The sequence below is a fragment of the Monocercomonoides exilis genome (genome assembly GCF_001643675.1).
Source record: "Monocercomonoides exilis strain PA203 chromosome Unknown scaffold30-1206723, whole genome shotgun sequence".
Lineage (NCBI taxonomy): Eukaryota > Preaxostyla > Oxymonadida > Polymastigidae > Monocercomonoides > Monocercomonoides exilis.
In genome coordinates, this window is record NW_027150575.1 from 1,059,503 (window position 1) to 1,085,444 (window position 25,942).

General features: G+C 36.5%; 9 protein-coding genes across 9 annotated transcripts; 3 read left to right on the forward strand and 6 right to left on the reverse strand.

The window, feature by feature from the left end:
* Window positions 1-326: 326 nt before the first annotated feature.
* On the forward strand, window positions 327-3,141 carry MONOS_12886 (uncharacterized protein). The gene is made up of 4 exons (XM_067865544.1): window positions 327-554; window positions 621-1,235; window positions 1,366-2,068; window positions 2,375-3,141. The coding sequence occupies exons 1-4, from the start codon at window positions 335-337 to the stop codon at window positions 2,451-2,453; spliced, it is 1,617 nt and encodes a 538-aa protein (XP_067725226.1). The 5' UTR covers window positions 327-334; the 3' UTR covers window positions 2,454-3,141.
* Window positions 3,142-3,316: 175 nt separating this feature from the next.
* MONOS_12885 (chaperonin containing TCP1, group II (cytosolic)) lies at window positions 3,317-5,494 on the reverse strand. The gene is made up of 4 exons (XM_067865543.1): window positions 4,805-5,494; window positions 4,588-4,740; window positions 4,411-4,524; window positions 3,317-4,253 (listed from the first exon to the last, which is right to left on the reverse strand). Exons 1-4 carry the CDS (start codon window positions 5,441-5,443, stop codon window positions 3,534-3,536), a joined length of 1,626 nt encoding a protein of 541 aa, XP_067725227.1. The 5' UTR covers window positions 5,444-5,494; the 3' UTR covers window positions 3,317-3,533.
* Window positions 5,494-6,685, reverse strand: MONOS_12884 (putative pre-mRNA-splicing factor cwc25). The gene is made up of 2 exons (XM_067865542.1): window positions 6,533-6,685; window positions 5,494-6,415 (listed from the first exon to the last, which is right to left on the reverse strand). The coding sequence occupies exons 1-2, from the start codon at window positions 6,667-6,669 to the stop codon at window positions 5,599-5,601; spliced, it is 954 nt and encodes a 317-aa protein (XP_067725228.1). The 5' UTR covers window positions 6,670-6,685; the 3' UTR covers window positions 5,494-5,598.
* Window positions 6,686-6,826: 141 nt separating this feature from the next.
* On the forward strand, window positions 6,827-9,533 carry MONOS_12883 (ltriacylglycerol lipase; the record flags this gene model as incomplete). The annotated part of the gene is made up of 6 exons (XM_067865541.1): window positions 6,827-6,881; window positions 6,939-7,135; window positions 7,205-7,283; window positions 7,337-7,389; window positions 7,460-8,221; window positions 8,487-9,533. The coding sequence occupies 6 exons, from the start codon at window positions 6,827-6,829 to the stop codon at window positions 9,177-9,179; spliced, it is 1,839 nt and encodes a 612-aa protein (XP_067725229.1). The 3' UTR covers window positions 9,180-9,533.
* Window positions 9,534-9,586: 53 nt separating this feature from the next.
* Window positions 9,587-13,093, reverse strand: MONOS_12882 (uncharacterized protein; the record flags this gene model as incomplete). The annotated part of the gene is made up of 3 exons (XM_067865540.1): window positions 9,587-12,816; window positions 12,873-12,992; window positions 13,057-13,093. 3 exons carry the CDS (start codon window positions 13,091-13,093, stop codon window positions 9,962-9,964), a joined length of 3,012 nt encoding a protein of 1,003 aa, XP_067725230.1. The 3' UTR covers window positions 9,587-9,961.
* Window positions 13,094-13,335: 242 nt separating this feature from the next.
* Window positions 13,336-16,588, reverse strand: MONOS_12881 (uncharacterized protein). Its single transcript, XM_067865539.1, has 3 exons — window positions 16,228-16,588; window positions 15,915-16,153; window positions 13,336-15,839 (listed from the first exon to the last, which is right to left on the reverse strand). Exons 1-3 carry the CDS (start codon window positions 16,481-16,483, stop codon window positions 13,584-13,586), a joined length of 2,751 nt encoding a protein of 916 aa, XP_067725231.1. The 5' UTR covers window positions 16,484-16,588; the 3' UTR covers window positions 13,336-13,583.
* A 3,773-nt stretch (window positions 16,589-20,361) lies between these two features.
* MONOS_16521 (uncharacterized protein) lies at window positions 20,362-21,339 on the reverse strand (the record flags this gene model as incomplete). The annotated part of the gene is made up of 1 exon (XM_067869426.1): window positions 20,362-21,339. One exon carries the CDS (start codon window positions 21,337-21,339, stop codon window positions 20,362-20,364), a length of 978 nt encoding a protein of 325 aa, XP_067725232.1.
* Window positions 21,340-23,251: 1,912 nt separating this feature from the next.
* MONOS_16319 (uncharacterized protein) lies at window positions 23,252-23,572 on the forward strand (the record flags this gene model as incomplete). Its single annotated transcript, XM_067869233.1, has 1 exon — window positions 23,252-23,572. One exon carries the CDS (start codon window positions 23,252-23,254, stop codon window positions 23,570-23,572), a length of 321 nt encoding a protein of 106 aa, XP_067725233.1.
* Window positions 23,573-24,234: 662 nt separating this feature from the next.
* On the reverse strand, window positions 24,235-24,992 carry MONOS_17771 (uncharacterized protein; the record flags this gene model as incomplete). Its single annotated transcript, XM_067870724.1, has 2 exons — window positions 24,235-24,533; window positions 24,986-24,992. 2 exons carry the CDS (start codon window positions 24,990-24,992, stop codon window positions 24,235-24,237), a joined length of 306 nt encoding a protein of 101 aa, XP_067725234.1.
* Window positions 24,993-25,942: the final 950 nt, after the last annotated feature.

The following is a 25,942-nucleotide window of genomic DNA, read 5'->3' on the forward strand; positions in this document are numbered from 1 at the left end:
TTCGTATCAATTGCAAAATTGAGACTTTTTTTGAGAATAAAAAAATTGGATCTGCTTTTAATTTCAAAAGTCAAGTCTTTTTTTTCCTTTTTCTTTTATAAGAGCATCATAGGAAATTAATCCACATGTTTCATACACAATAACGATTCTTCATTAAAAAGAAATAAGAATAATAAGATTTGCAAAAAGGAGTGATTATTTTAGGTTTCATTGATATCCTTTTTGTTTCAATAAGCCAAAGATAGTTATGTTTAGGATTATTTCAAAATAAATTTCGATTTGGTGAAAAAATGCAAAATTTGATCATCTCCTAACCAATATTTACATATTAAGAATGTCTTGGGATAAAGCAATAAAAAAAGACATTGAAAAAACTTTGGAAAGCGATAATATATTAATTGGAGGTGCAGCACGTTTATATCAATTTCAAAATAGTCAGTGGAGCTTTACTGGAATTTATGGCATTGTGTGTGTATTTGGAAAAGATGAATTACCATTTCTGGGTGTTATCAACATAGATTCGGCAACCCCTGTTCTTACTTATCAATATGAATGTTTGTATTTTTTTGCAATAATAAGTTGATGTTTCAATTCCATCAATTTCTTTTTAAAAAACAAAGGTTACCAAAATATGAAGCTCACTCCTTCAAACGATCAATTCCTTCATTATTTTGGAGACAATTGCTTCTTTGGATTATTGTTTGTTGACCCAAAAGAATGTAAGGTCTTTGCTAAAGAATTTAGCTCGTTTAAGCCAAAAAACAAAGGAGGGCTGTTTAGTAGATTTAGATCAAAAAAAGAAGATATAGTTATCGGTGCTCCTCAAGACTTTTCGCATGGGCTTGGATTTTCTTCCCAAACGAGATCAATTCAGGGAATTAAACCTGAATTAAAGGAAGTGGCGAAATCTGGTGGTCTTACCGATGATGATCTTCTTACTGACAAAGATTTATTTTCATTTCTCATAATGCTTTCACAAAAATATGGACCAGATGATGAAGTGTCACAAGAGGATGCAATGCGCTATACAGATCTTGTGATGCAATGCGAAAAGAAGAAGAAAAAGAAGGAACATAGAGCAAGTAAAGCTGCTGCATCTGCAAGTGCTTCTATTCCTTCTTCTGGTACGCCAAATGCCCCACCAGGACCTCCGTCGCAAAGGGCATTGCCTTCAGCTCCTGCAAAACCTCCACGCATTGGAGGTGCAGCGGGCACCGGAAACCAAAGTGTGGGAGGTGTGAAAAATATGTATATTCAATTGTATTTTCTTCATTTGTGCTTGAAATAAATTCTTCAAATATTTTTCTGCCATTCTGACACATGGCAATCGTCATGCCTGTTTTGAATGCCTCAATTGGGCTGCAGGAGGCCCACCAGTTCCTCGCATGCCTCCGCCACAGCCAAAGAGCAAGCCTCCTTTCCCGTCTCCTTCGCAGCACTTCACTGGAAACGGGGCGCCAACACGGCCACCACCTCTGAATGCTCCGCCCGCTCCTGCAGGCGGAAGACCAAGCCCGTCTTCGTCGGCGTATTCGTCCCCAACGCAGTCACCTGCTCCTTCTTCGTCTTCTTCTCCTTCATCATCGGCCCAGCCAATGCAGCCGCCTGCTGGCTTTGGATCACTTGACACATCCGCATCGACGCCTTCTTCGTCTTCCATTCCAGTCGCCCCGCCGCTTCCTTCCGCCACGTCTTCTCCTGCCTCTTCTTCCATCCCTGTTGCTCCGCCTCTCCCGTCTCCATCCGCTGTTCCTTCTGGCAGCGTTCCCGTTGCCCCGCCGCTTCCCTCTCCCACACAAACCTCTCCTGCACCAGCCACAAAGCCTGATGTGCCTCGTTTTTCGTCTGCTACTCTGCCTGCTGCTGGCCTCTCCTCCACCACAAAGGAGCCCGGACGAGCACTTCCTGTCTCGCCTGACGTGCACTCCAGCTTCCTGGCGGGTATTCAGACATTCGACCCCCGCAAGCTGAAGAAGATACAGCCGAACGAGCGGCCGAAGGCAGCAGACACGATGCCTGCGAATAAACTGGCGTCTTCGCTGTATGCCGTTTTGCAGCAGAGAAGAAGGTGTGTGAATATGAACTTGATTGTGGAGGGATGAGAAAGTTGTTGTTTTGGAGGGGGGAAAATGAAAAGAAAATAGAAAAATATAGAGGATAAAGATTGAAATAAATGAATCGTTTGAAAGAGATAAACAATGAAAATGAAATATGTTGAATCCTCTTTGTAATACAAAATGAGAGAATTTTGTTAAATATATACATTGTGCTGTGATTTGTATTTTGTATCTTTTTTACCCATGTTTATTTTTTTCATTTTTTGTTATAAACCGCCTTTTTTATAATTAACATATTGCATTTTCTATTGATACAGAGCAATCATTCCAGACGATGACGACAGCTGCAGTGACAGCGACAGCGATAGCGATAGCGACTCTTCAGATGGAAAATAAACATATTTTTTTAAAAAAAATAATGCAATTGTTATTTACTTCATTTTGTCTTCTGGTTGAACAGTTCTTGTTTATATACTTATTATTCTTTTTTTTTCTTTTTTTTAAATACTTTTTTTGCCATTTTTATCTTCGTCTTCTGCTGCTTCCTATTTCGTGCGATTGTGTGTGTAGAGTTGAAATTCAGCTGTTTCTACATTTCTATTTGTTATTTTTTATTAAATTTAAAAAAAAGAAAAAGCCTTTCTTTGTTTAGCTATCTGAACTGCTCGAGCACGCTTAGGGGATTTTATATGCGCCCTAATAGTGAGCTTGTTTCTTCATTTCAAGAATTCAGTTTCGTCTGATTTTTCTTCGCTTCAACCAAATTATGTCTTGTTCTGTTGACAAATATTTTTTTTCAAATGATTATTTTCTTTGCTCTATTTTAATTCTTTCAAACTTTTATCTTTTGTTGGAAGGCACTTTATCTTTGAATTTCACAATTTATCAACCAAATTTTTATGTATGCTCTTTTCAGCTTTTACACATTGTTACAATACATTTTTTCAGGTTCTCGGTTTTTGAGAGTTTGAAAGCGTTTTTTTGACTTCTGTTGTTCGAGTTCCTTCAAAAAGTACTTTTGTATAAATGGCAATTTGTGACTATGGAGTGGATGTTTGAAATGAAAGAATGAAAGAAGACATCTGTCGATTTGCGATTTTAAAAGAAAAAATACAGTCATTGAAAGCAATAAAAAGAAAAATAATCTCATGGATAAGACAAAATTATTGAAATTTCTCAGAAAGGAAAAAACAGAATGTTTCATTGCATTTTTGAAGGACTTATTTTTTCTAACAAAACAAATTCACTCAAAAAATTAAGATTTATGTTCAGTATTTTAATTTCAATGAAGCGCAAATGAAAGGAAAAAACTGATAGATTTTTAATCTATATGAGTTGAATGGTTGTAATGTGTTCAAAAAAGATGCACAGAAGTGAATAATGAAGATAAGCAAAGTGATGTTGAAGAATAAAAGAACACTAAATTTCAGCAAGTGAGATGAAGTTTTTTAAAGTGGAATTAAAAGTTTGTTTTAATTACTGCGATGATCCTTCTTTGATAAGATCATCAATCTTCAAGATCATTCTGACCACCTGTGTCGCCAACAGAATTTGTTGTTTCTTTCCAATCATCGTCTCAAACACGTTGTTCTTCTTCATATCGCAAGATCCTGTTTCCAGGCAATCAATACCCAAAAATGGATTCTTCTCTTTAACTTGCATGGCCTTCACTCTTCCCACCTCAGCCATTGCATCCAGCCCAGAGTTATCAGCAAGAGCAATCGGAATGCTCTCCAAGGCATCGGCAAATGCTCGCATAGCATATTGCATCTGAGACTTCTCACGGTCAGCCACTTCCTGCACATGGAGTGACATGGCTATCTCAGCTGCACCTCCACCGTAGATGATACGATGGTCTCTGATAAGGTTGCGAGTGACACACACTGCATCGTGGATGGAACGCTTTGTCTCTTCAATCATCATCTTGTTGCTTCCGCGGATGAAGATTGTCACTGTCTTTGTGGATGGGCATCCTTCAATGCATGTCATTTCGCCATCTCCTGTGGTGCCTCCAAGCTTCATTTCTCTAACAACTCCGGCTCTTCCAAGCTTATCTGGTGTGATGTCTTCGAATCGAGGGATGATCTTGGCACCTGTCGCCATTGCAACAAGCTCAATATCTGGTCCTCCGACCCAGCGAATTGCAGGGAGTTCATTTTTCATCAGAAGATAGTTTGCCTCATCGTCAAATCCCCACTATATTGCATCAGAGGAAGAAATTTGAAGAAGGATTGTTATGATGTTGTTTGTGAAATATAAATAAGAGAATGCAATAAAGATAAATAGTGAGAGAGGGGTGGAAAACAACAAATAAGCATGACACAAAAGAGTTAACAGTATAAGAAAAGCAAACTTGACATATAATGAGATTTGCTCCGCTGTTCTTGCACAGCTCGACCATTTTTCTGTAATATTCTTTTTCTTCTTGTGCAAGACGCTCGTATTTCTCCTTTGTGTCAATTTCCAACTAATTCAACAAAAATAATAAAACAATTTAATATGATCAAGAAAAAAAACGATAGATCCACACATGATATGTTGTTTTTGGTTTGGGACATTCAAAAGGACATGTAAGAATTGCAATTTTTGCATTTTCGATAACTTTTGACATCTGAGGATGCGAAATTCCCTTGTCAATGATAATGCCATGCACTAATTGAGTGTCTTCCAATCTCCCTCCAGGCTGTAAAAAAATAATTTTTAAAAATATGGAATGGAGAACAGAAAATTGAAAAAATGATAAAAACCTTGCTTTCAATTTTGATGTGATCGAAATGAACATCTTTACGACTCCAATCACAAACAGAACACACAGCATCCACAGCAATAGATGCCATTTGCATGCTTTGTCTATTAATGATTTTTGATGAAATGCAAGATTGGGCAGGTTTCAAAAGTGGCTCAATATGGTCTTTGTCGAATTCAATTGTATCCGCAATAGTTTCAAGATACTTGCACGCTTCTTCTGCAGCAGATGCATATCCTTCAGCAATTCTAATTGGATGAATACCTTTATCCAGTAAATGGCTTGCTTGTTCCAATAATGAGCATGCCAAAATAGCAACTCCTGTTGTTCCATCTCCAACTTCATCATCATGAGCCATACTTAATTCCACAATTAAACGAGCAATTTCATTATCAATATCCATTGATTCCAAAATTGTTCTTCCATCATTTGTAATTGTAACATCTCCGTCTTTTGAAATTAATGCCTTGTCCATTCCTCTAGGCCCGTAAGATGTTCTGATTGTCTGACCAAGCGCCATAGCAGAAAAGATATTGTTTTTCAGAGCGTCAATACCAGTGACTCGCTCGGAGGATGTTTGATCCTTGAGGATAATGAATGGTTGCCCTGTTTCATCAATAAGCATTGGAATTTTTGCCATGTTTTACCGTCAAATTCCTTAGAATTTTTAAAAGTTTTGAGGATCAATTATTGATCTTAACCTTTATTTGAATATAATTTTGTTGAAATGAAAATACTTAAAAATATAAAAGTTACTAATTTATATATGAAATGAATGAATGAAATGATTGTGAATTATATAACATGTTTTTCTCTTTCGGCGTCTTGCTCCATTTCTTCTTTTAACTTTCTTTGCTTTTCCCTTTCAACCTTTTGTCTTGCTTCATTGTAAGCTTTTTCCAATTCCTCTCTAAATTTGGCCTGCGTACGATTTTCCTTTGCCATTTTTAGCTCATATTCGTATTGAGCCAAGGCTTTCTTTTCTTCTGCACTATAGACTTGATTTTCTTTCCTGATACGAACTGCATTCATCTTTCTATGCCGCGATCCGCTCATCACAAATCCAACTGCCTCAAAGTGCTCGATTTGCTCGGGCGTCAATCCAATTTCTCCTCTTCGAGGAATACGCTTTCCCTTTTGAACAAATTGAGCCATTGCAGTACCTTCACCAGCCAAAAGACCATAACCATAATCAGACTCGGAAAGTTCACCACTGGCAAGTGTAGGTGCAGGCATGGGCCCAATGATAGCATCATTTTCTTCTTCAGCTTTTGCTAATCTCTTTAATTCATATCCACTTACAGCAAGAGGTTTTTGCTTAATTCTCAACGGGGGAGGAGACACTATTTCATTTGAAATGATATCTTCACCGCCATCTTTTTCTTCATTGTGCGATTCTTTTGAATTATCATCTGGATAAAGTTTTGAATTGTTACTTTTTTCTGATTGATCATTTTCTTGCTGTTTCTCCGTAACATCGAAACGCTTTTTTGGATGAACTTCGGAAGCAGATTTTATTGCATCATTTTGTTCAATCTGCGTTAAATTATTTGAATTATTGGTTTTTTCTTTTATGTTATGTTCTAATTGAGAATCTTCGCCTTTTTTATTTCTTAATCAAAAAATGCAGAATTATGAATATAAGTTATTTAACAATATTTACAAATGTATAAATTTGTTTGAAAATACGATGGTAATCAGTTTCAAGATCTCTATAAATCAAGCAAACAATTTTTCAGCTTTCTTTGCTTTTTCTCGTCTTTGAAAAGCAAGAGGAGGTGATGGCGATCGAGCCCAAATATTTGGTATTTTTGCTTCTGAGCGAAGTCGAAGTCGATGCTCTCTAAAAGTCTCTGATTGAATCATTAAGTGAAAAAAAATTAAATTGATTTTTTTACCATATTTTTTTATTTTTCGATTTTCAAAACAGATGTTCTTTTCTAATTGATATTGCTAATTTGAAAAATTGATTAAATTTCAACTATCCAAAAATATTCGATTATTATCGATCTTTACCAAAAAAATGTCAACAAAAAGCAATGATGAATCATCAACAAAGAAAAAAATCCCTCTTATAAGTTAACGATTTTTTGTAAATATTTTTTCTTTTATAAAATTTGTTTTTTAAAATGTAGGAACTTATCCAATTGTTCTTTGCCCTGGGATTGCTCGCTTTGATGTTGTTTTTCAGAAAGTTTTACGCACTGATAAATCAAAGACATTTGAGAATTTAAGTTACTTTAAAAGAATGAAGGGATATCTAGAACAATATGGTTTTCAAGTTGAACATTCAACAGTTGGATTTGCTAACTCAGTGGAAGAAAGAGCTCAGGTGTTCTTATTCTACAATTATTTTTTTTTTTCATCTTGAAAAATTTTATCTTTATTGATTTTAATGAAGCAAACAAGAGTTAACATCGAAAAAGTTCTTGAAAAATATGATACTGATAAGGTTCATGTTATAGGTCATTCAATGGGAGGTTTTTCTAAATTTTGCAAATTGTTATTTAAATGCTTATGAAAACTTAATCAGGTCTTGATGTTAGACATTTGATTTGGAATTCTCGTGATGATGGATTTTATAAAGTTTGAAATTGAAATAAAAAATAAAATATTTTTCTTGATAGTATTTTTGAAACAATAATTTCTGTTCTAGCACATCGCCAGCTTGACAACTATTTCAACTCCACATCATGGCTCTTTGGCAGCTGAATTTTTTTTGAGCAAAACGCCCATTGGAATGTCATATCGAAAAAAGTTGAAGCAAGTTCAGAAAGAAATGGAATCTCAAAGATCAGAGATGCCTGAAAAGTCATCGTCCAGTCAGCCCAGCAGTGAATCTTCTTCTTCCAAAGCTACTGAAGGTGAACATAAAACGGAGTCATTGGAGCCAAAAAAGGAAAACGAGAACGAAAAGAAGAATGAAAAAGAGAAAGAAAAAAAATCCAAAAATCCCAAGTTAGATATCGATATGAATATCTCAGCCATAGCGAATGTGAAAAAGCTTGGCAACATCAAGTTTTTAGGTATCGATGCCAACGGCGTGGTTGACCTGCTTCCCGAGCTGTGTGAAGAATTCAATGCGAAAGTGCGCGATTTTGAGCTTCATTGTGGAATAGTCTTCAGAGCGGTTGCAGCTAAACGGGAGAAGAAAGGAGTGTTCAGCGTGATGAAGCCAGCGAGTGTGATGGTGACGAAAGGTGAAGGAGAGAACGACGGGTTTGTGTCTGTGATGTCTGCGTCGTGGTTCCCCGAGTTCTTCCACCCTCCTGTTTGGGACGCAGACCATCTGAACCAGGTTGGGTGGGGCACATTCTCAGGGTGGATGACAGGGAGGGGGAACACAGAGGCACAGGAGGCAAACATCAGAGAGAAGTGGCGCAGGCTGTGCGACGAGCTGGCGGAGATGTTCCCTGTGGTGTGTGCTGTTGAGGGAGAATAGAATGTTGTTGTTGCATCTTATTCATTCATCCATTCCGTGTTATTGGGATGAAAAATGTTATGTATTTTTAAAAAAAAAAAGAAATCGTTATGTGAAATGTATATTTTTTATAAATGCATTTGTTTTTTTATTTTTTTTATCTTTTTTTCAATGTTTGGTTCAATTCACAATGTTTTTGTATCACTTTCAATGAATTCATGAATGCATTTTTAATTTTTTTATCTTTTTTTGTTTCATTCAGCGGAGCATTTTGAGCATTCCAGAAAGCTTTTCGATTGCAACAGTGCATGCTTCCTTCCCCAACGATCCAAACAATCAGACACATTCTGTTGAGATACAGCGGATGAACCAGCCACAGATAGATCATTTGCAAGATCCTTCTGATCAATGTGCAGTTGAATCGATGGAGGCAAAGGAGGAAAAGAAGGAGGAAAAAAAGGAAGAAGAGAAGGAGGAGGAAGATGAAGAGGAAAGTGAAGAAGATGAAGAAGAAGAAGAGGATGAAGCGAAGAAAGAGGCGATATTTTTGGAAAAGGTGAAGAAAGAACTTGAGGAATGTGGTGATGAAATGGGGGCTGAAATGAAATTGGGAGCAGCGGAAGAAGAAGAAGAAGGGGAAGAGGAGAAAAAAGGTGAAGAGAAAGAGGAGGTGAAGACAGAGGAAACGAAGGGGGAAGCAAAAGAGAAAGAGAAGGAAGATAAGGAAGATAAGGAAGAGAAGGAAGATAAGGAAGAGAAGGAAGAGAAGGAAGAGAAGGAAGAGAAGGAAGAGAAGGAAGAGAAGGAAGAGAAGGAAGAGAAGGAAGAGAAGGAAGAGAGGATGGAAAAGAATGAGAAAGTAGAAGAGAAGGCTGAAGAGAAGGCTGAAGAAAAGGCTGAAGAGAAAGAGGAGAAAGAGAAAGAAGCGAACAAGATAGATTCAGCTTCCTTTTAAGTTGACTGAATTGCTTTAATTTGCATTCTCAGCGAAGTTAACGGCTTTCCTTTATTTCACTCGAAATACACATTAAAACTGAATAAGTTTAGTTCACTTAACTATTTCTTCATTGTAAGTGACACTTGCAAATGAGTAATACGTTAGGTGTTTAGAAAGTTGAAAGGTGCTCAAATGCTTTTTCAATGTTTATTTTTTTTTATTTTTTGTATTTTTTTAATAAGTGATTTTTTATGTTATATTTGCGGATTAAAGAGAAAAAAAGAATATTTTGATATTCGGAGAAAATTGCAACGCTTGTTTTGTCCAAAAGTTGTGTTTCTGGGGATTGCGATTTTTGAATAATGTTTATTTTGAAATATTTAAATATATTCTAAAAACAAATAAATGAAATGGTGAATATTTGAACTATTTGCACAAAAGTTAATCACAAATGAAAAAATGTTAGGTGATTTATATGAATAACTGCGAATGAAAAGAAGAAATGCATCAAAATCCTTCCAGATTTTTTATTGAAAACAACAGGATTTGTATTGAACTACATGCATTTGACATGGCAAGAATCAAAAAGCTCAAAAAGATACCACTTTGCTTGACATTTCAGCCCAGCTAAAAATAGGCAACCGAATCTACTTTTAAAGATTGTATTATTTTCCAAACAGTTTCTGATTGATTTATCAAGTTTTATTAAAACATGCCTCAAGACAATCTAAATGGCACACAATATCTTTGCAAAAATCTAACTAATATTCTTTTTCCTCTTCAACTCTTCATCACTTCGGTCACTTCCTGTTTTGCTTCACAATATGATACGCTCTGATAAAATGCTTTTTTTTAACCACAGCTGCATCCACATCCTCTCTTAGTGCACACATCGCTGCTTCTCTCGCAACATTCTGTATTTCAGCTCCTGACCACCCAACCATTCCCTCTTTGTTTGTGCTGCCTAATTCCAACTTCATCGTTTGGAACTGCTTCAAAAACGGATTTTCAAATAATATTTTGTTTGATTCTTTATCTTCTTCAAGTTGAGCTTTTGATTCAGTTTTAATATTTATCTCCTTTTCTATTTTCTTATGATCATCATGATCTTCCTCTTCCTCTTCTTTATCTTCCTCTTCTTCAGCTTCTCCTCTTACAAGCTTGAGGAAAAATCTTCTCCACTCTTGTGAGTCTGAAGAGGCTGGCGATGTATTTATAGTCTTTCTTTCAGAAGACGATAGAGAAGAAGAAGAAGAAGACGATGCCGAAGATGCTGAAAACACATCAACTTTTGAATCCTTATTCTTCGCTTTTATCTCATCCAATGGCATTTTCTGTGTCGCATCCACCAAAATCTGCACCAGCGCCATTTCGTCTGGATACTCCAGCTCAACCACAACCTCCAACCTTCCACTCCTCCTAAGCGCTTTGTCAATGCTGCTTTTGCTGATGGCTGTGCCTACAACAACAACAGGCTTGGCAAACGAGTTCAGAAAGGAGAATGAAATCGGAGGAGGATATAATGAATGACTTGTTTGTTCTGCGGTATCATTTGTCTCTTGTTTTCTTTCCTTTGCGTTGCCTTGATCTTCTTCTTTAGCTTCTTCTTTCTTTGGGCTTTCTTGATTTGAAAGTTGTTTCACTTCTGCTCTTTCTTCTATTTCCGAAGGATTATTCTCCTTTTTACCAGCACTTTCACCCAATTTGAAGTCTTCTTCTTTCTTTCCTTCCATTTCTTCCTGTTTCCTTCTCCTTTCCTTCTCTTCCTCTTCTTCAATCCACCCCACCAACCTCTCAAGCTCCTCATCCACCATCCTCCTCGCCCTCTCCCTCTCCTCCGCTTTTGCTTTCTCCACTCTGTCCATCTCTCCGCACAGCGTGTTCACTGCCCTCCCAAACGCTCTCGTGCTGCTCCTGTCGCTCTTCACATCTCCTGCCACATTTGCCAAGTCATCCAACACAACCACACACGGAGCCAGGCGCTGGGCAGCGGAAAACAGACGCCGAATCTCCTTTTCGGTGTCTCCGACTGCTTTTGACAGGAGAGATGACAAAGAACCAGAGAGAATGTGACATCCGCTGAAGGGGTGGGAGACAGCGTTGGTGACTGCGGTGCGGAGGAGAGTGTGAATAAAAGGTGAAAGAGAAGGAGGAATTGGATCTGATGTTGATGAGGAAGAAGAAGCAGAAGAAGGGAAAGAAGGACTTGAAGAAGAAGAAGTTTTTGATGATGAAGAGGAAGATGACGAAGCATTTTTCAAACGCCTTTCTTCTTTCATTTTGCACAGATGATTGTACAAAACATTAGTAAGCCATTCGATTTCTTTTCTTTGTTCTTCTTTTGCTTTTGATGAAAAGTTTACAGAAGTATTTGATTTTCCGCTAAGTTTATCTTCTTCACCGCTTTCCAGCACTTTCCCCATTCCTGCTGCTTCTGCCACTGCCAGTGCAAGTGTTGTCTTGCCAGAACCGGATGGACCGCAGATGAGCAAGCCAGACGAAGGAGAAGTGCCACAGAGAAGAGAAGAGGCGAATGAAGACAGCTGAGAAAGAAGATGCGTGTTGATGACAGAAATGGCACTGGAAAGCCCGCGTAGCAGGTGAGGAAAGCGAGAAGAGGATGAAAGAGACTTCGAGGCGTTTGACGATAAAGCGGAAGAAAATGAAGAAGAAGAAGAAACGGAAGAAACGGAAGAAAAAGTGGATGCGGTGCGAAATGAAATTGTTGTTGCAGCTATTTCTTCAAAGGCTCTTTCGAAGTCAGAAAGCGAAAGACCTTCGAATGGCTGCAAATTTTGAGAATCTTTATTTTCGTATTTTCTTTCTTTCTTCTTTTCTTTTTCTGAAGACTCAATTCCTTCATCGTTTGTAATGTTAATTGTTGAATGAAGCGAAGAAGTCCTCCTTTTCCAGCAGATAAGCGCTGCCTGGCACAATCGAGTGAGATCAGAGGCAGACAATCCGATGCTCAGTGCTGCTACTCTTTGAATTATTTTCTCTGTATTTGACTGAGTGTTCTCTGAAGTTTGTTCCAAACAATTGAAATTTGAAGAAGATTCAGAAAGAAATGTTTTTTCCTTGTCAGGTTTCTTCTTTTTCTTTTTCTTCTTTTGATTTTCATTTTGTATATTTTCAGCTGATGTTTCATCAAAAGGCAGAGTCTTTGAAATTTGAGTAAGAATATTCAGTCTGTGTAAGTAACTTGTTCCATCAATTCTGTGAATAAAGCCAAAGCGCGTTGGAATCAAGAGCGATTCACAGAGTGAATCAAGACTTGGAGCAATTCCAATTACGTGTATAAAAGATGGTTTCCCATTTGATTGTGTTTGAGTGGATGAAGTGATTGATTGAAATGAAGTTGAGAGAGCTTGAGAGAGATTTATGTGAAATGTTTGATCGAGAAGCTGACATAACAGTGCTGTTACGCATCTTTCCGCTATTGTTTCTTGCGCTTTGCCTTCTAGGACTTCCATATCATCCTCTTTATCAGTTGAAATCATAGAAATATTTTGTGTCATAATGTGAGAAGGAGAGATCGCGTGAAGATTATCTATTACAATCAAGTAATCTGAATGTTTTTTTGATGGAGAAATTCTTATATGGGCAAATGCACTCTCAAAAGCTTGTTTTAGGATTTTTTCACTTTCAGAAATGTCTTTCATAAAAAACAAATAAAAAAATATGAAATAAAAAAATAAATTATCATCAAACATTTTCTGTAAATTTTCGTCCCGTCTATATATTGGACATTTTCTTTAAAATGTGAAAAAGCTAATTCTTTAACAAAGCGAGTTTTTCCGCATCCGGCATCTCCTAATAAAAGATGAAGACCTAAAAATTTTTAAAGCAATGCATAGGAAAGCAACATCAATTGAATCAAAATTTATAACAATACCATTTGTTCTCAGTAAGTCATTTTTAATTTCATCCATTAAAAAAATTATGGATCACATAAAATCTTGTGCTCATAAGAAAAAATCAATTTTTGTTCTTTGATATCAAAAATATAACCAATGAATTTTCTCATAAAAATAATTTTGATCCATTTAAAGCTGGAACTTTCAAGTGACCTTTTTGTAAGTTAAATTGAAGTTGATTTTCTTTTCATGGCAATATTACACTATTTAAGTTTTTTCAATTATTAATTTGACAAATAACGAGAATTACCAAAAAATAAACGCGAAAAAATGGATTCTATTTTGAAGTATCAAACAGAAAAGCACTCAACCGTATGTTACAGCCTTGATAACGAACAAAAATGAAAAAATTACAATTTTGACACGAAAAAGATTGGAAATGAAAATGAAAATGAAAAAATGAAATGCTTATTATAAACGTCCATGAACTGAAACATCATTTACATTTTGTATTAAAATAAAAATAAATTTTTTTTCATAAAAAAAAATATTTTGTTTTTAATTGTCACTTATCTAAATATCTCCGGCAGAATCTCAAAAACAGCTCGACATCAGAAAATGTTGTTTGATCCCCAAAAGAAATACGAATGGCTTTTCTTTCAGAAGAATGCTCATTTGAAGATGAGGAAGTGGTAGAAGAAAGAGAGAAAGAGGAAGAGGAAGAAGAAGAAGATGAAGATGATGATGATGAATGAGAAGATGAATGAATTGGATGGCTAATACTGTTTGGAGATGTAATGTGAGGAGAAGAAGACGATTTGTTTTTCAATGAGAAATCATCAGAAGTGGAAAGAGGAGTAGAAGAAGAGGAGGAGGAAGAAGAGGAAGAGGAAGAATTATTATTTCTATTATTATTATTATAACCAGAAATAGAATTATCCGAAGCTGAAATGAGAAGAGGTGATGTGGAAGATGCAAATGAACATTTCGTTTTCTTTTCTGTTTTTGGGTGTGGAACCAATCCGATGCTGATGTGCTCCTTCGCAGCCTCAGCCACAAACACAGCTGGATCAAAAACATCTTCATTCTTCTTCAGAACATCGGCCGTGATGAATGGGGCACACAAAACAGAAGAAGAAAGAGAAGAAGAAGAAGAAGAAGAAGAAAGAGGAGAATGCAATCGAAACAAGGGGTTATTGTTTGAATGGAGCATTCCTGCTATCTCATTCGCACACCAACTGCGCAGTGCATCTGTCTGCTTCCACACAGCTGCCATCGTCTTTCGGAGGTTGATTCTCTTCCTCTCTGACACATCTCCATTCTCATCTGCAACCAAAAGAGAAGAAGGATTGCCTTGTCTTCTCTTCCCATCCCCCACAAAATATCGAATGTACTTCCGCACAGACGGAATCAGAAGAAGACGCTCAATTTCTCTTCGCCTCTCCTTTCTCTCTGCTCTTGATTCACGTTCTCCTGTTAATAAACTGTTTTTCCCTTCTTTTTCTTTCTCTTTCTCTTCTTCTTCATATTCATATTCATATTCATCTTTATCTCCAAAGTCATCATCGTATGGTGGCATATCAAAAAACAGCCCAACACGCTTGTCTATTTCTTCTATCTTGTCCTTCATGTCTTCCCATGACATCAAATCCTCCTCCTTTTTCTCCCCTTCCTTTTGATTCTGTCTCTGCCTCTGTTTCTTCTTCTCCTCCTCCTCCTTTAATTTCTCCACTCCTCCCTTCTCCTTCTTCTCCCTCCTCTCCATCTCTTCAGCATCCTCCATCATCTCCACCACATCTGCCATCCACCTCATCCCGCACTCCACCCCAACTGCATCCAGAAATGGCACTGTGCCATCCTCAAAGCGTGTGCACTTCAGAGGCATCCATTGAATGAAGTGCTCATCTGCCAGTGACAAAGAAACTGTCCCACCGCCAAAGAACTTCTTGCTTGATGAAAGCAGAGCCAGGGCAGACTCACTTGCGACGACGGCATACAGCGAGGAGAGGAGAGGAGACACGCCAAAGGAGAAGGAGAGGGGGAGGATGAGGATGTCAGCATTGAGAGGGAAGGGGTGGGTGAGGGAGACGGAGGAGAAGGATGGGAGAAATGAAGAAGAGGAAGAAGAAGAAGAAGATGATGATGATGATGTTTTTGAATCTGTTTGTGGATGCAAATCAGGTTGTGTTTTTGACTTTGCTGTTTTCGCTGCTCTTTCGGGTGTTCCAGGGGGAATGGTGTCTGAATAAGGCGAAGTGATTTTGATTGGAAGTGATATAACTTCGGGCTCAATATCTACTGCAATAATGCAATGCTCTCGATAACGCTTTTCTTTGGCATTCCTGTTTTTGCTGATTTTCTCGTTTTCACTCTGTTCTTTATCATAATCAAGTGAAGATGTCTCGCTTTCTTCTTTCTCATTTTGCTGTTTTGTTGAAGTTTTTGCTGCTTCTTTTCCAACCTCTGAGATGTTCTTCTTCAAATCAATGCGTTTTGCTGAAGGAAAAGTCGTTGCGCGCGAAAACGCTTCCGGTGGAAGGATTTCTCCGGTCGAAGGGATAAACATGGGAAGGACGGACAAATGGTACAAGTCTTCAGCTTCACTTTCATCTTCTTCGGTTTCATCAAGCGCTGCTTCTGTTTTTGTTGAATGCATATTTTGTTTGGAGTGAGAAGCAACCTCTTTCAAGTAGTCGGTTGCAGAATACTCGCAAACAGATGCTCCTTTGCTGACTGCATGCGATTTGATGAATTCGTCTTCATAGTTCTTCTCTTTGATTGTTAATAGCAAGGATTCTGAGGTGAAAGGAAAGGCTTCTCCCTTTTCAATTTTTTATATAAAAAAAAAGATAAAAACAATAAATTAAAAATAGCATGGCAAAAACAAAATTCATACAATGAGTTTAAATGCAGCTTCCCTGCTTCCTGTCAAAATTACTTCATGATCCATAAGATCTCCTCCGATATATTCAATAATTCTGTCTTTAACTATTCTTATGATGGTATCAGATTTTTTCGAAGAAGGATTAATACTGTGGGGGTTTCCAAATTGATACGTTGATAAAGAATCAAGATAGTAATTAATTTTTGCATTTGTCACAGGCGGTTTTTCGAAACTATTTAGATTCACAGATACTGGAATAAATTAAAAATAAATTTCGAAGTTTTTCGCTCTTAATCCTGAAAAAAGTGTTTGATTTACGTCATACATTTATTAGTCGGATCGTCTAATTTTTGAATTGCATCCTTTAGCATCCACAATGAAGGTGAAGAATGAGTAAAAAAGGTGAAAAGCTTGAAGCGCTTTTGAGAAAAACTCGAACGTTGAACAGCTTTATCCACATTTCTGTAAAGAGGTCCATCACTTTTGTTTACTCCGAGAAATTGCAACAGCAATCCAACAACAAAAATCGTTATTAGAACAATTACGAATACTCTCAAAAAATTAAATCTTTTAGAACGCATCAAGATATTGGCCTTTTCAAATAACGAACAAATAGAAAATCCTCAATGAATATAACTTTATGAGTAGTTATTAAATGAACGATTAATTTCTGATGAATGATCTGTACCTTAAATAATTTTTCAAAATATGCTTTTTAAAAAAATTTCATTATTCTCGTTTTATTTTCTTTGATAACCACACATAAATAAACTTTCAAATTAGCCTGGGTGACGGATTGAAAAATTGATGGTTTCGTCAGTCAGTAGTATTTTTTTCTCGTCAGTGGAAAGTTATAACTTAAGTCTTAATTTTGAAGATAACAAGACATAATGTTTATTTCAATATATTATTTCAGCTGGCTTCAATAATTATTTATGAACTTTATCATTTTTCTTTTTTTGAAAAGATAATGAACTTTTATAATTAATCTTAATTTGAGAAATGATTTAATTTCAATTTCACATTCACTTTGAATGATAGTTGCTCGGTTTGCATTATGTTGTTTAACCTAATAAATGTGTGTGTTTTCTTACAGAGCAACAGGATGAAATTGAAGAAAATTAGTTCAAAGTGGAATATTCTTTTAATCAAGGATGAATATCGAATAAGGAAAGCGAATTCAAATAGAGACTTAGCGGGAAAAGAGATTTGGATGAAAAATTGATGAATCTATTGCATAAACTCAAAAAAAGAGACAATAAATTTTTGTTGAAAAAACCGTTGCATTTTAAACAAAGTGTTGATATTATTTTCAAAATATGTTTGTATTAGGTGGGTGATTATTTTTGAAAGCAATTATGATTACTTTGATTTATGAATACGCTGAGGAAACCAGAGATAATAATATTAAAAGAAGAAAAGTGTGAAAAGAAAATGAAAAATTAATGAAAGTTAATTTATTTCGAAAAAGCCTTTTTAGGCTTTAGCAATTAATTATTTTTGAGGAAAAATGCTTTTTGTGAAAGAAGAGAATTGAAAGTGGAAGAGATGTTATATAAAAGGGATTAATATGTATTTCCAGTTTGAAGATGGTAAAAAGGATAAGTTCGAGTGAATTGTGTGATGGATTTGGGTTTCTCCCCAGCAGAACATAGAAGCAAAATACAAGAGCCAAAAGATAAGAATTTCTGTGAATATCTCAGTTGATATTTATTGGCTCCAGAGATATGTTTTATCAGCTAAAAATCCATCTTTATAAAGATCAATCAAAATTATCGTTTTATGTATATCTGATGGTAGTAGTCATTTAGTGTAATAAGCTGGAATAGGTGATGATAATAAGATAGAGATCATGAGGTAATTGCTGATGCTCTTAGGGGTTTCTCATGATTAGATATTCAATGATGTTCTATAAAGATGGAGTTGTTGATAGGTGTAATCGATATGTATCTATAGCTGATATACCATATCTCCGGGAAGGAGAATTAGCTAAAAGATCAACTGAAAGTGTTCGCAACGAAGTTGCTCAGGAGACTTTGTCTCCGTTCAAGTTGGTAAATTAATGGTGAAATTGTGTGAAAATTGATGTTATCGTTGATGAAATACATGTGTTGTATGTTGAACGTGTTATGTGTTGAACCTGTCGGTGTTATCGTTGGTGGAGGCGTCGAAGATGGTGAATTGGTGGTGAAAATTGATGAAATCGTAGGTGTTATCGTTGGTGTGATCGTTTGTGAAATCGCAAATAAAAATAATTGATTTTGTTTTTTTGTTTTATCGTAAATGGGTCGAAAGAAGATATACGCAACTGTGGAAGAAGCGAAAGAGGCTCAACAGAAACAAATTAAACAGTTTCAGGAAAAACGTAAAGAAGAAACAAAGTATTACAACGAACATGTAACTGAGAAACAGAAGAAATTGATTAAGATAGTGAGGAGAAAGCTTATCGAAAGTGATGAGTTGTTAGATGAGTTGATGGAAAAAGTTAATGGGTATTGCCTGTGCAGGCTTGATTGGGCAAAATGTGTTAATTGACGAAATATAACAGACTACACACGTTATTTGAATCGTAGATTAAATCAAACAGTAGTCACGATGGCATTATAGTTGATTGCCAACATCTATATTTTTCGAACAAATGGCATTATGGTGGATTGCCACATTGATGTTTTTCACTTGACTTGGGGTTTATTTTGGTGTATTTAGCTTGAAAAAGTGTCAACCGGTAGTCAGGATACCGAATTGTGGCAATATCGAGATGCTTGGGGAAGGGAAATATTAACTATAATCTCCGTGCTGGAAGCGTAGTCAGGTAGTCAGGTAGTCAGGATCTTTTAAGTTCATCTGAAAAGAGCTGCCAACATGCCATTTCTGCCAACATGAGCAATTTACCTCTAATTTACCATGATTTTGAGGGTTTTTATTTATTTTCGACTGAATCATCATTCTGCCACATTGCCACATGGTATCGTTGGTGGCACATATTATTTATTCGTTGGTGGCACACACTTTTTGTATCGTTTGTTGTTCCAAACAGATGTTTTGCCTGCACAGGATAAGCTGGTCAGGTAATGTGAGCGATTCTGTGGCGTGGAAATATTGAGTTAAATCTCCGTGCTTTTCACCTGCACAGGGTGCACAGGATAAATTAAATTCTCTAAAATATGTGGGCAAACGGGCAAACGGGGCAAATGGGCAAAATGTGAAAAAATTAAACTGTAGCATTTCTGTGATTATTAATAATCTTCATCCTCAGATACAGTTTGTTTGTACAACAGTTTTCATTCATCTTTCAATATATAATGCCATGAACGTTTTACGTTTATAGATTTCTGTTTATGCTCACATTTATCTTTCAGTTGCAATTGGAAGTTTCTATCTTTAATTTCAACAGGTTTGCAGAGGGGAGCATCTGTACAATTCATTCCAACACATAGCTCATCGTAATGATTGCATATCCACATTTCCAACGGACTTTTTTCCTCGCTTCTATAATATCCATTTTAGCCTCTGTCATTGGTATTGATCTAACGTTAAATGATGAAAGATCTTTGTTCATCAAATATGTGAGCAAATTGTCATAAAACTTTGTCGTGAATGAAGAACATAGTTGTTTGAAATAATCGAAATTGTTCTTGTATTTACCATTGCATGCAAGAACAACATATCTCCTATCACCTGTTTCAATCTTTACTGGAAATGCGTGGTTTGTCACAAATATAAAATTAGCTACATTCTCGGCGGTTCTACGAGGTTGATTCTTCTCGTTTATCCTAATAATGTTTTCTGTTATTACAGACTTCAACGCATTGAAATTTGCCAGTCTGTCGTCTCCACAATTTTTCAGTTCATTAAAAACAATCAACATTTTGCTTTCAACAACAGAGTTGAAGTTTCCAGTCAATTCTCCAATTTCTGTGACATTTCTGCTTGAATAACCAGCGAATAGTTCAGATATAACATCTGTGAATCTGTTTTTCCCAATACTTTGAATACTTTTCAATATCAATGCTGTTTCATTTTTTATTCCAGGGTGTTGAACAATTTTGGCAATTCAGTTAATAACATATTCATATACATCGTTGTTGGAATCAGCAATTACCTCACGAACAAAGTCCAGAAACATTGAGATTGTGTCCATATCAACACTTTCACGAAAATTGTACTTGAAACCTTGAAATATCGAGAATACATTAGCTGTATCTTTTGCGTTAAACATAACACCCTGCCATGTTAGTTTCAACAAACAAGATAGTAGAATGTCATATGCTGTTGTTGTTTGATGTTCAGTTTTCCACAGTTTAAGCATCTTTAAGTTACGTGTCATATTTGTTTCTGTAACAAATGTTATCCCCCAAAATTTATCGAATATATTGAAATCTTTTTGTATAAACATCGACCCTGTTTCGATAAATCTAATAACTCTCGACAAATCACTAATAACATCATCAGCTTTTTTTTATTGTTTTGTCTTAGCTTTTCTTCGAATATCAGTCATGGAAAATGAATCAGACATATCTAATGGTCTTTCAACATTGATATCGTTTCTCAGCAACGGTAATATCTCGTTTGTGTAATAGTCATTATTCCATATTTTGTACATCTTAACTAACACAAATGGCGATGATCTCAAACATCTGTATCGTTGTTTTGCTACATAATTGTTATCACGAGCGTTAGCTGTCAAATTGTCACTGTTTTGTACTCTGTCGAAAGCTAATTCGATATGCTCATTCGGTAATGAATTAATCGCTTGAAACAGTGCGAAAAACGTGACTTCTCTGTTGATTGGCATATTTCCCCCATCGTTATGAATGACAAAACACTCCAACCCGTTGACAAAAACATTCGCTAATTCGTCACTGATGCTGTCATTGTCGTTATCTAATTTAACAATATTATCTATTTCATCAGATGTTTTAATATACAGTTTCAAGGAGAGATCATTCAATATATCATTAACATTTCGTGTAATTGCTGAGTCAAATGAACCTCTAACAAGCTGATAAACATTTGTTTTTGATCGATGATCCTTACGCACTTTACTGTTTGGTAATACTATTAATGATCGTTTGCTCTCATCCAACGATGTCATGATATCTACATCAAATTCATCGCAAGTGCAACATTTAATCATTTTGTTGGAGTTGGCGTAAAAGTCATCGGTATTTGCATAAATGTGAAATCCCCCAGAAGCTGTTTGAATAACAGCATCGTCTTCGTCAAGTTTGTTTAATATCTTTGATCTTATAGATTGTTTAGACTCGTCGTCTAACGATTTGTTAATGTCAATGTCGATAAAAGTTAAATTTGACACTTTGTTTACCAATACTGCTCTTCCTGTAACAACAGAGCCACTGCCTCCATCATTCTTTTGATAATTGTTAAAATAAACAACGTTTGAATCAATTCTTTCATTCAATGTTTTTTCTTCCATGCTAATAAGCAGTTGTTCCGTTTGACTGTTTTTAACGATTGTTTCTGTAATGCTTTTGCTCATGGTTGCTAATTTTATTCAAGTTAAAAAAACAAATTTTTTTTGAAACAGAATTATTTTTGAAACGAACATTTTGGGGAAAATGATGTTGAGGTTAATGTCGAACTTTGACGGGGAACAGTTAATTTTCACAGAAAATGTATTTTGCCCACTTTGCCCCGTTTGCCCGTTTGCCCACATATTTTAGAGAATTTAATTTATCCTGTGCACCCTGTGCAGGTGAAAAGCACGGAGATTTAACTCAATATTTCCACGCCACAGAATCGCTCACATTACCTGACCAGCTTATCCTGTGCAGGCAAAACATCTGTTTGGAACAACAAACGATACAAAAAGTGTGTGCCACCAACGAATAAATAATATGTGCCACCAACGATACCATGTGGCAATGTGGCAGAATGATGATTCAGTCGAAAATAAATAAAAACCCTCAAAATCATGGTAAATTAGAGGTAAATTGCTCATGTTGGCAGAAATGGCATGTTGGCAGCTCTTTTCAGATGAACTTAAAAGATCCTGACTACCTGACTACCTGACTACGCTTCCAGCACGGAGATTATAGTTAATATTTCCCTTCCCCAAGCATCTCGATATTGCCACAATTCGGTATCCTGACTACCGGTTGACACTTTTTCAAGCTAAATACACCAAAATAAACCCCAAGTCAAGTGAAAAACATCAATGTGGCAATCCACCATAATGCCATTTGTTCGAAAAATATAGATGTTGGCAATCAACTATAATGCCATCGTGACTACTGTTTGATTTAATCTACGATTCAAATAACGTGTGTAGTCTGTTATATTTCGTCAATTAACACATTTTGCCCAATCAAGCCTGCACAGGCAATACCCATTAACTTTTTCCATCAACTCATCTAACAACTCATCACTTTCGATAAGCTTTCTCCTCACTATCTTAATCAATTTCTTCTGTTTCTCAGTTACATGTTCGTTGTAATACTTTGTTTCTTCTTTACGTTTTTCCTGAAACTGTTTAATTTGTTTCTGTTGAGCCTCTTTCGCTTCTTCCACAGTTGCGTATATCTTCTTTCGACCCATTTACGATAAAACAAAAAAACAAAATCAATTATTTTTATTTGCGATTTCACAAACGATCACACCAACGATAACACCTACGATTTCATCAATTTTCACCACCAATTCACCATCTTCGACGCCTCCACCAACGATAACACCGACAGGTTCAACACATAACACGTTCAACATACAACACATGTATTTCATCAACGATAACATCAATTTTCACACAATTTCACCATTAATTTACCAACTTGAACGGAGACAAAGTCTCCTGAGCAACTTCGTTGCGAACACTTTCAGTTGATCTTTTAGCTAATTCTCCTTCCCGGAGATATGGTATATCAGCTATAGATACATATCGATTACACCTATCAACAACTCCATCTTTATAGAACATCATTGAATATCTAATCATGAGAAACCCCTAAGAGCATCAGCAATTACCTCATGATCTCTATCTTATTATCATCACCTATTCCAGCTTATTACACTAAATGACTACTACCATCAGATATACATAAAACGATCTCTATCATATTTTAATTGCCTATCCAACTTATTATTGAAGATGATAAAACCCATCAGATATTCATAAATAGATAATATTGATTGACCTCATAAAGATGGATCCATAACGGGTATACCATATCTCTGAAGAAAAGATGCAGAATGCAACTTTCGTAAGTGGAATCTCTGCTGATGGTTTCTCACTTCCGTCTGTCGTGCTGTGGCCGAGTGCAACTCTTCCGAAAGAACTGATAACACTGTAAACGCAGTTTCTTGACATTTGACCAAACACAAACGGCTTAATGGACAAAACATCATTCAAAAAATACGCCTTTTCAGTCCTGCTGCCAGCTATCATTGACAGAAGAAAGCGAATTCCAAAAGAATCTCATCGTTGCCTTTTTCTCCTGGATTTCCACTCATCACGCGCAGATCCAACTGAATGGAGACAGTTCAAGGAAGCGGAAATTGACGTCATCACCTTCGTTCCACACACAACACACATATCGCAGCCGCTGGACAGATGCGTATTTGCAGTGTTGAAGTCAGAGCTTTCAAACAGATACAGCTCCCCATCATCCACCTCCTCATCTTCAAAAAGAACAGCTGTTGCATATGTGTAACCACAAGCCCTGCACACCGCGTTCACCCCATCAGTCATCAAAAAAACCTTCATCAACAGCGGGGTCCTCAGCAATGGATCTGGATCTGTGCTAATGAAACTTCCTCAGTCTTCTCAATACTTCATTCCTTCTCATTCTCATTGTTTCGATTTCTTCGGAAAAGAAATAACAAAAGAAAAGCTTCTTGATGAATGGGATGAATATAATGAAAAAAACAAGATGAAAATTGAAGAAATTGAAGATAAAGAAAAGGAAATGAAAGAAGAAGGATTGCCTTCGGAGAAAAAAGTGAAACGAGCATTCAGAAAAATTAAGAAAGATGACGATGAAACAAGTGATGAATTTGACCCCTTTGAAATTGAAAATGGAAAAAGATAAGTGAAAAGAGTTATTGATTCGAATTTTGTATCATTTTCATCATTTTTTTTAACTTTTTTCATTTCTAAAATTATTGGTGCCAATAAAGAAAAAAGAACCAATAAAAAGATGACCCTATCAACAAAGTTTCCAAAAAATACGTCAACGAATAGAAATAGAAAAAAAAGGAAAAGAAAAAAAGATAGAAAGAAAAAAGAAAAGAAAGCTAACTTGAAGCTGATCAAATTGAATTTTCAGAGGAACTGCAGCGGCAATGCTTGACCAGTCATTAAAACCTGCCTTTTTCAAATCTCTATTCTCTTTTTCTCGCGCGTGCTTTTCATAAGCCCACTTCTTAGCCCAGCCAGCCTCACCAGCGCTGTCCCTCTTGTCACAGCCCCGTTCTCTCCATACACCAGCTTTTCCATCATTTTCTTGTCTTCCCAGCTCAGGACAGAAACAAACGCACAGTGCAGCATCTTCACTGCAACCTTCTCCAGCACTCGCGCTGCTGTCCGAACAGCAAGCTCCACAGACCGCTTGCATGCAACAAACCCCACAACCCCGCTTCGAGATGCGCCTCCAACTGGAACAGAACACCGCACTTCCCCTCAAAGTCAAACGTGATGTTGTGCTCTCGGCAGTTCGAAAAATATAACCCGTTAGGAACACGTGACAGCTCTGGCTGGTTGAATAGTCGAACTATTTCATAGCAGAGATCTGACACTGGAGAGAGGAAGGCACGCACCTGTGCTGGGACGGCAGCTCAACCAGGTGCCAGCTGAGGAAACACTCTCAATGAATGCCTCACCTGGCGCAGTGAGGTCGACCTGTGAACTCAGCTAGAAGAGCCCTGAGTCCGAGCAGATGCAGAATACGCAGATTCAGAAGAAGGAATGTATCAATTAGAAACGACGGAACCAGAAATGCATTGGATGAGGTTGTTTATTAAGACAATCTTTTAGCAGTTATAAGGAAGATGAGACATTCATTTTTTAACTGATTTTTCCTCCTACGGATCCATCGAGAAATCTACTGCTCCCATAAAACATAAACATTTCATCCAGGTTATCAACTTATTCACCTGAGGAAATGACTTAATAATCTATTTTTCGAAGAGCATTTGCCCTATAACATGCATTTCATCCTCCAATACCATTGACATTTCATATTCAACGGAACAATCTTCACAGGCGCTCCAAATTTGACTATCATCTCTGTCTCCCTCCACGTACCAAAATGATTCAATATTCCATCTGATGCAAATTATCTACTTCAATTCCCATTTTTGTTTGCGCTGACATTTCATCTCATTTTCTTATCTCTTATCTCTTTTCTCTTTTTCTGCACGCCTCTGCTCCACACAAAATTTTTCTCTCTCCGCAACTCACTATCCACACAAACTCTTTACTCTCTTCCACTTCTTCCATTTTTCCCTCTTCTCAAAAGGACTCTCCCCAGCGGTCATGATACTCGTCATTCAATCAAACAACAACATCACATTCGCAGTCAGATTCCCCAAATCTCTTCTCTTGATCCTCCCACAGTTCCAACTGCATTCCCTTCAATCTCATCCTCACATATTTTTTCAGCAAACAAAAAAGCGTCCTTATCAACCAGAGTCAAACTTCCAGTGTTCTGTGACCATTCATTCACAACTTTCCATTCTTCTTCTTCTTCTTCTTCATATGGGGAAAAATATTTTTCTTCAGGCATTTTCATTGAAAAATTATGCACTTTTCATGGACTTTTTGAGATCAAAAAACTTAATAAAACAGTGATCATTTTTTGACAGACGTGAAATGACACAAAACATTTTGTTATTATATCAATGATGCCTGTTAACTAGATATGTAAATCAAATTTTTTTTGAATTCTGAGAAAGTGAAATAAAGTTATGTGTGAAGCAATTTTTCAATGACTAGTGCAAAAAAAGCTTGAAAGTCCGTATTTTCCCCCATATTCTTTTTCTATTACTTTCTTTCTTTCTTTCTTTCTTCCTATCTTTTTCCA

Bases quoted from the DNA above. Each gene is read 5' to 3' on its own strand.
- MONOS_12886 (XM_067865544.1), top strand. From the start codon at position 335: ATGTCTTGGGATAAAGCAATAAAAAAAGACATTGAAAAAACTTTGGAA. The intron at 555-620 runs GTTTGTATTTTT...TAAAAAACAAAG, and splicing joins TCTTACTTATCAATATGAAT to GTTACCAAAATATGAAGCTC. The intron at 2,069-2,374 runs GTGTGTGAATAT...CTATTGATACAG, and splicing joins GTTTTGCAGCAGAGAAGAAG to AGCAATCATTCCAGACGATG.
- MONOS_12885 (XM_067865543.1), bottom strand. From the start codon at position 5,443: ATGGCAAAAATTCCAATGCTTATTGATGAAACAGGGCAACCATTCATT. The intron at 4,525-4,587 runs GTGTGGATCTAT...TTGTTGAATTAG, and splicing joins AACCAAAAACAACATATCAT to TTGGAAATTGACACAAAGGA. The intron at 4,254-4,410 runs GTTTGCTTTTCT...GATGCAATATAG, and splicing joins CAAATCTCATTATATGTCAA to TGGGGATTTGACGATGAGGC.
- MONOS_12884 (XM_067865542.1), bottom strand. From the start codon at position 6,669: ATGATTCAATCAGAGACTTTTAGAGAGCATCGACTTCGACTTCGCTCA. The intron at 6,416-6,532 runs GTTTGCTTGATT...TTTTTGATTAAG, and splicing joins GCAAAGAAAGCTGAAAAATT to AAATAAAAAAGGCGAAGATT.
- MONOS_12881 (XM_067865539.1), bottom strand. From the start codon at position 16,483: ATGCGTTCTAAAAGATTTAATTTTTTGAGAGTATTCGTAATTGTTCTA. The intron at 16,154-16,227 runs GTATGACGTAAA...AATTTATTCCAG, and splicing joins AGACGATCCGACTAATAAAT to TATCTGTGAATCTAAATAGT. The intron at 15,840-15,914 runs GTATGAATTTTG...AAAATTGAAAAG, and splicing joins AAGCTGCATTTAAACTCATT to GGAGAAGCCTTTCCTTTCAC.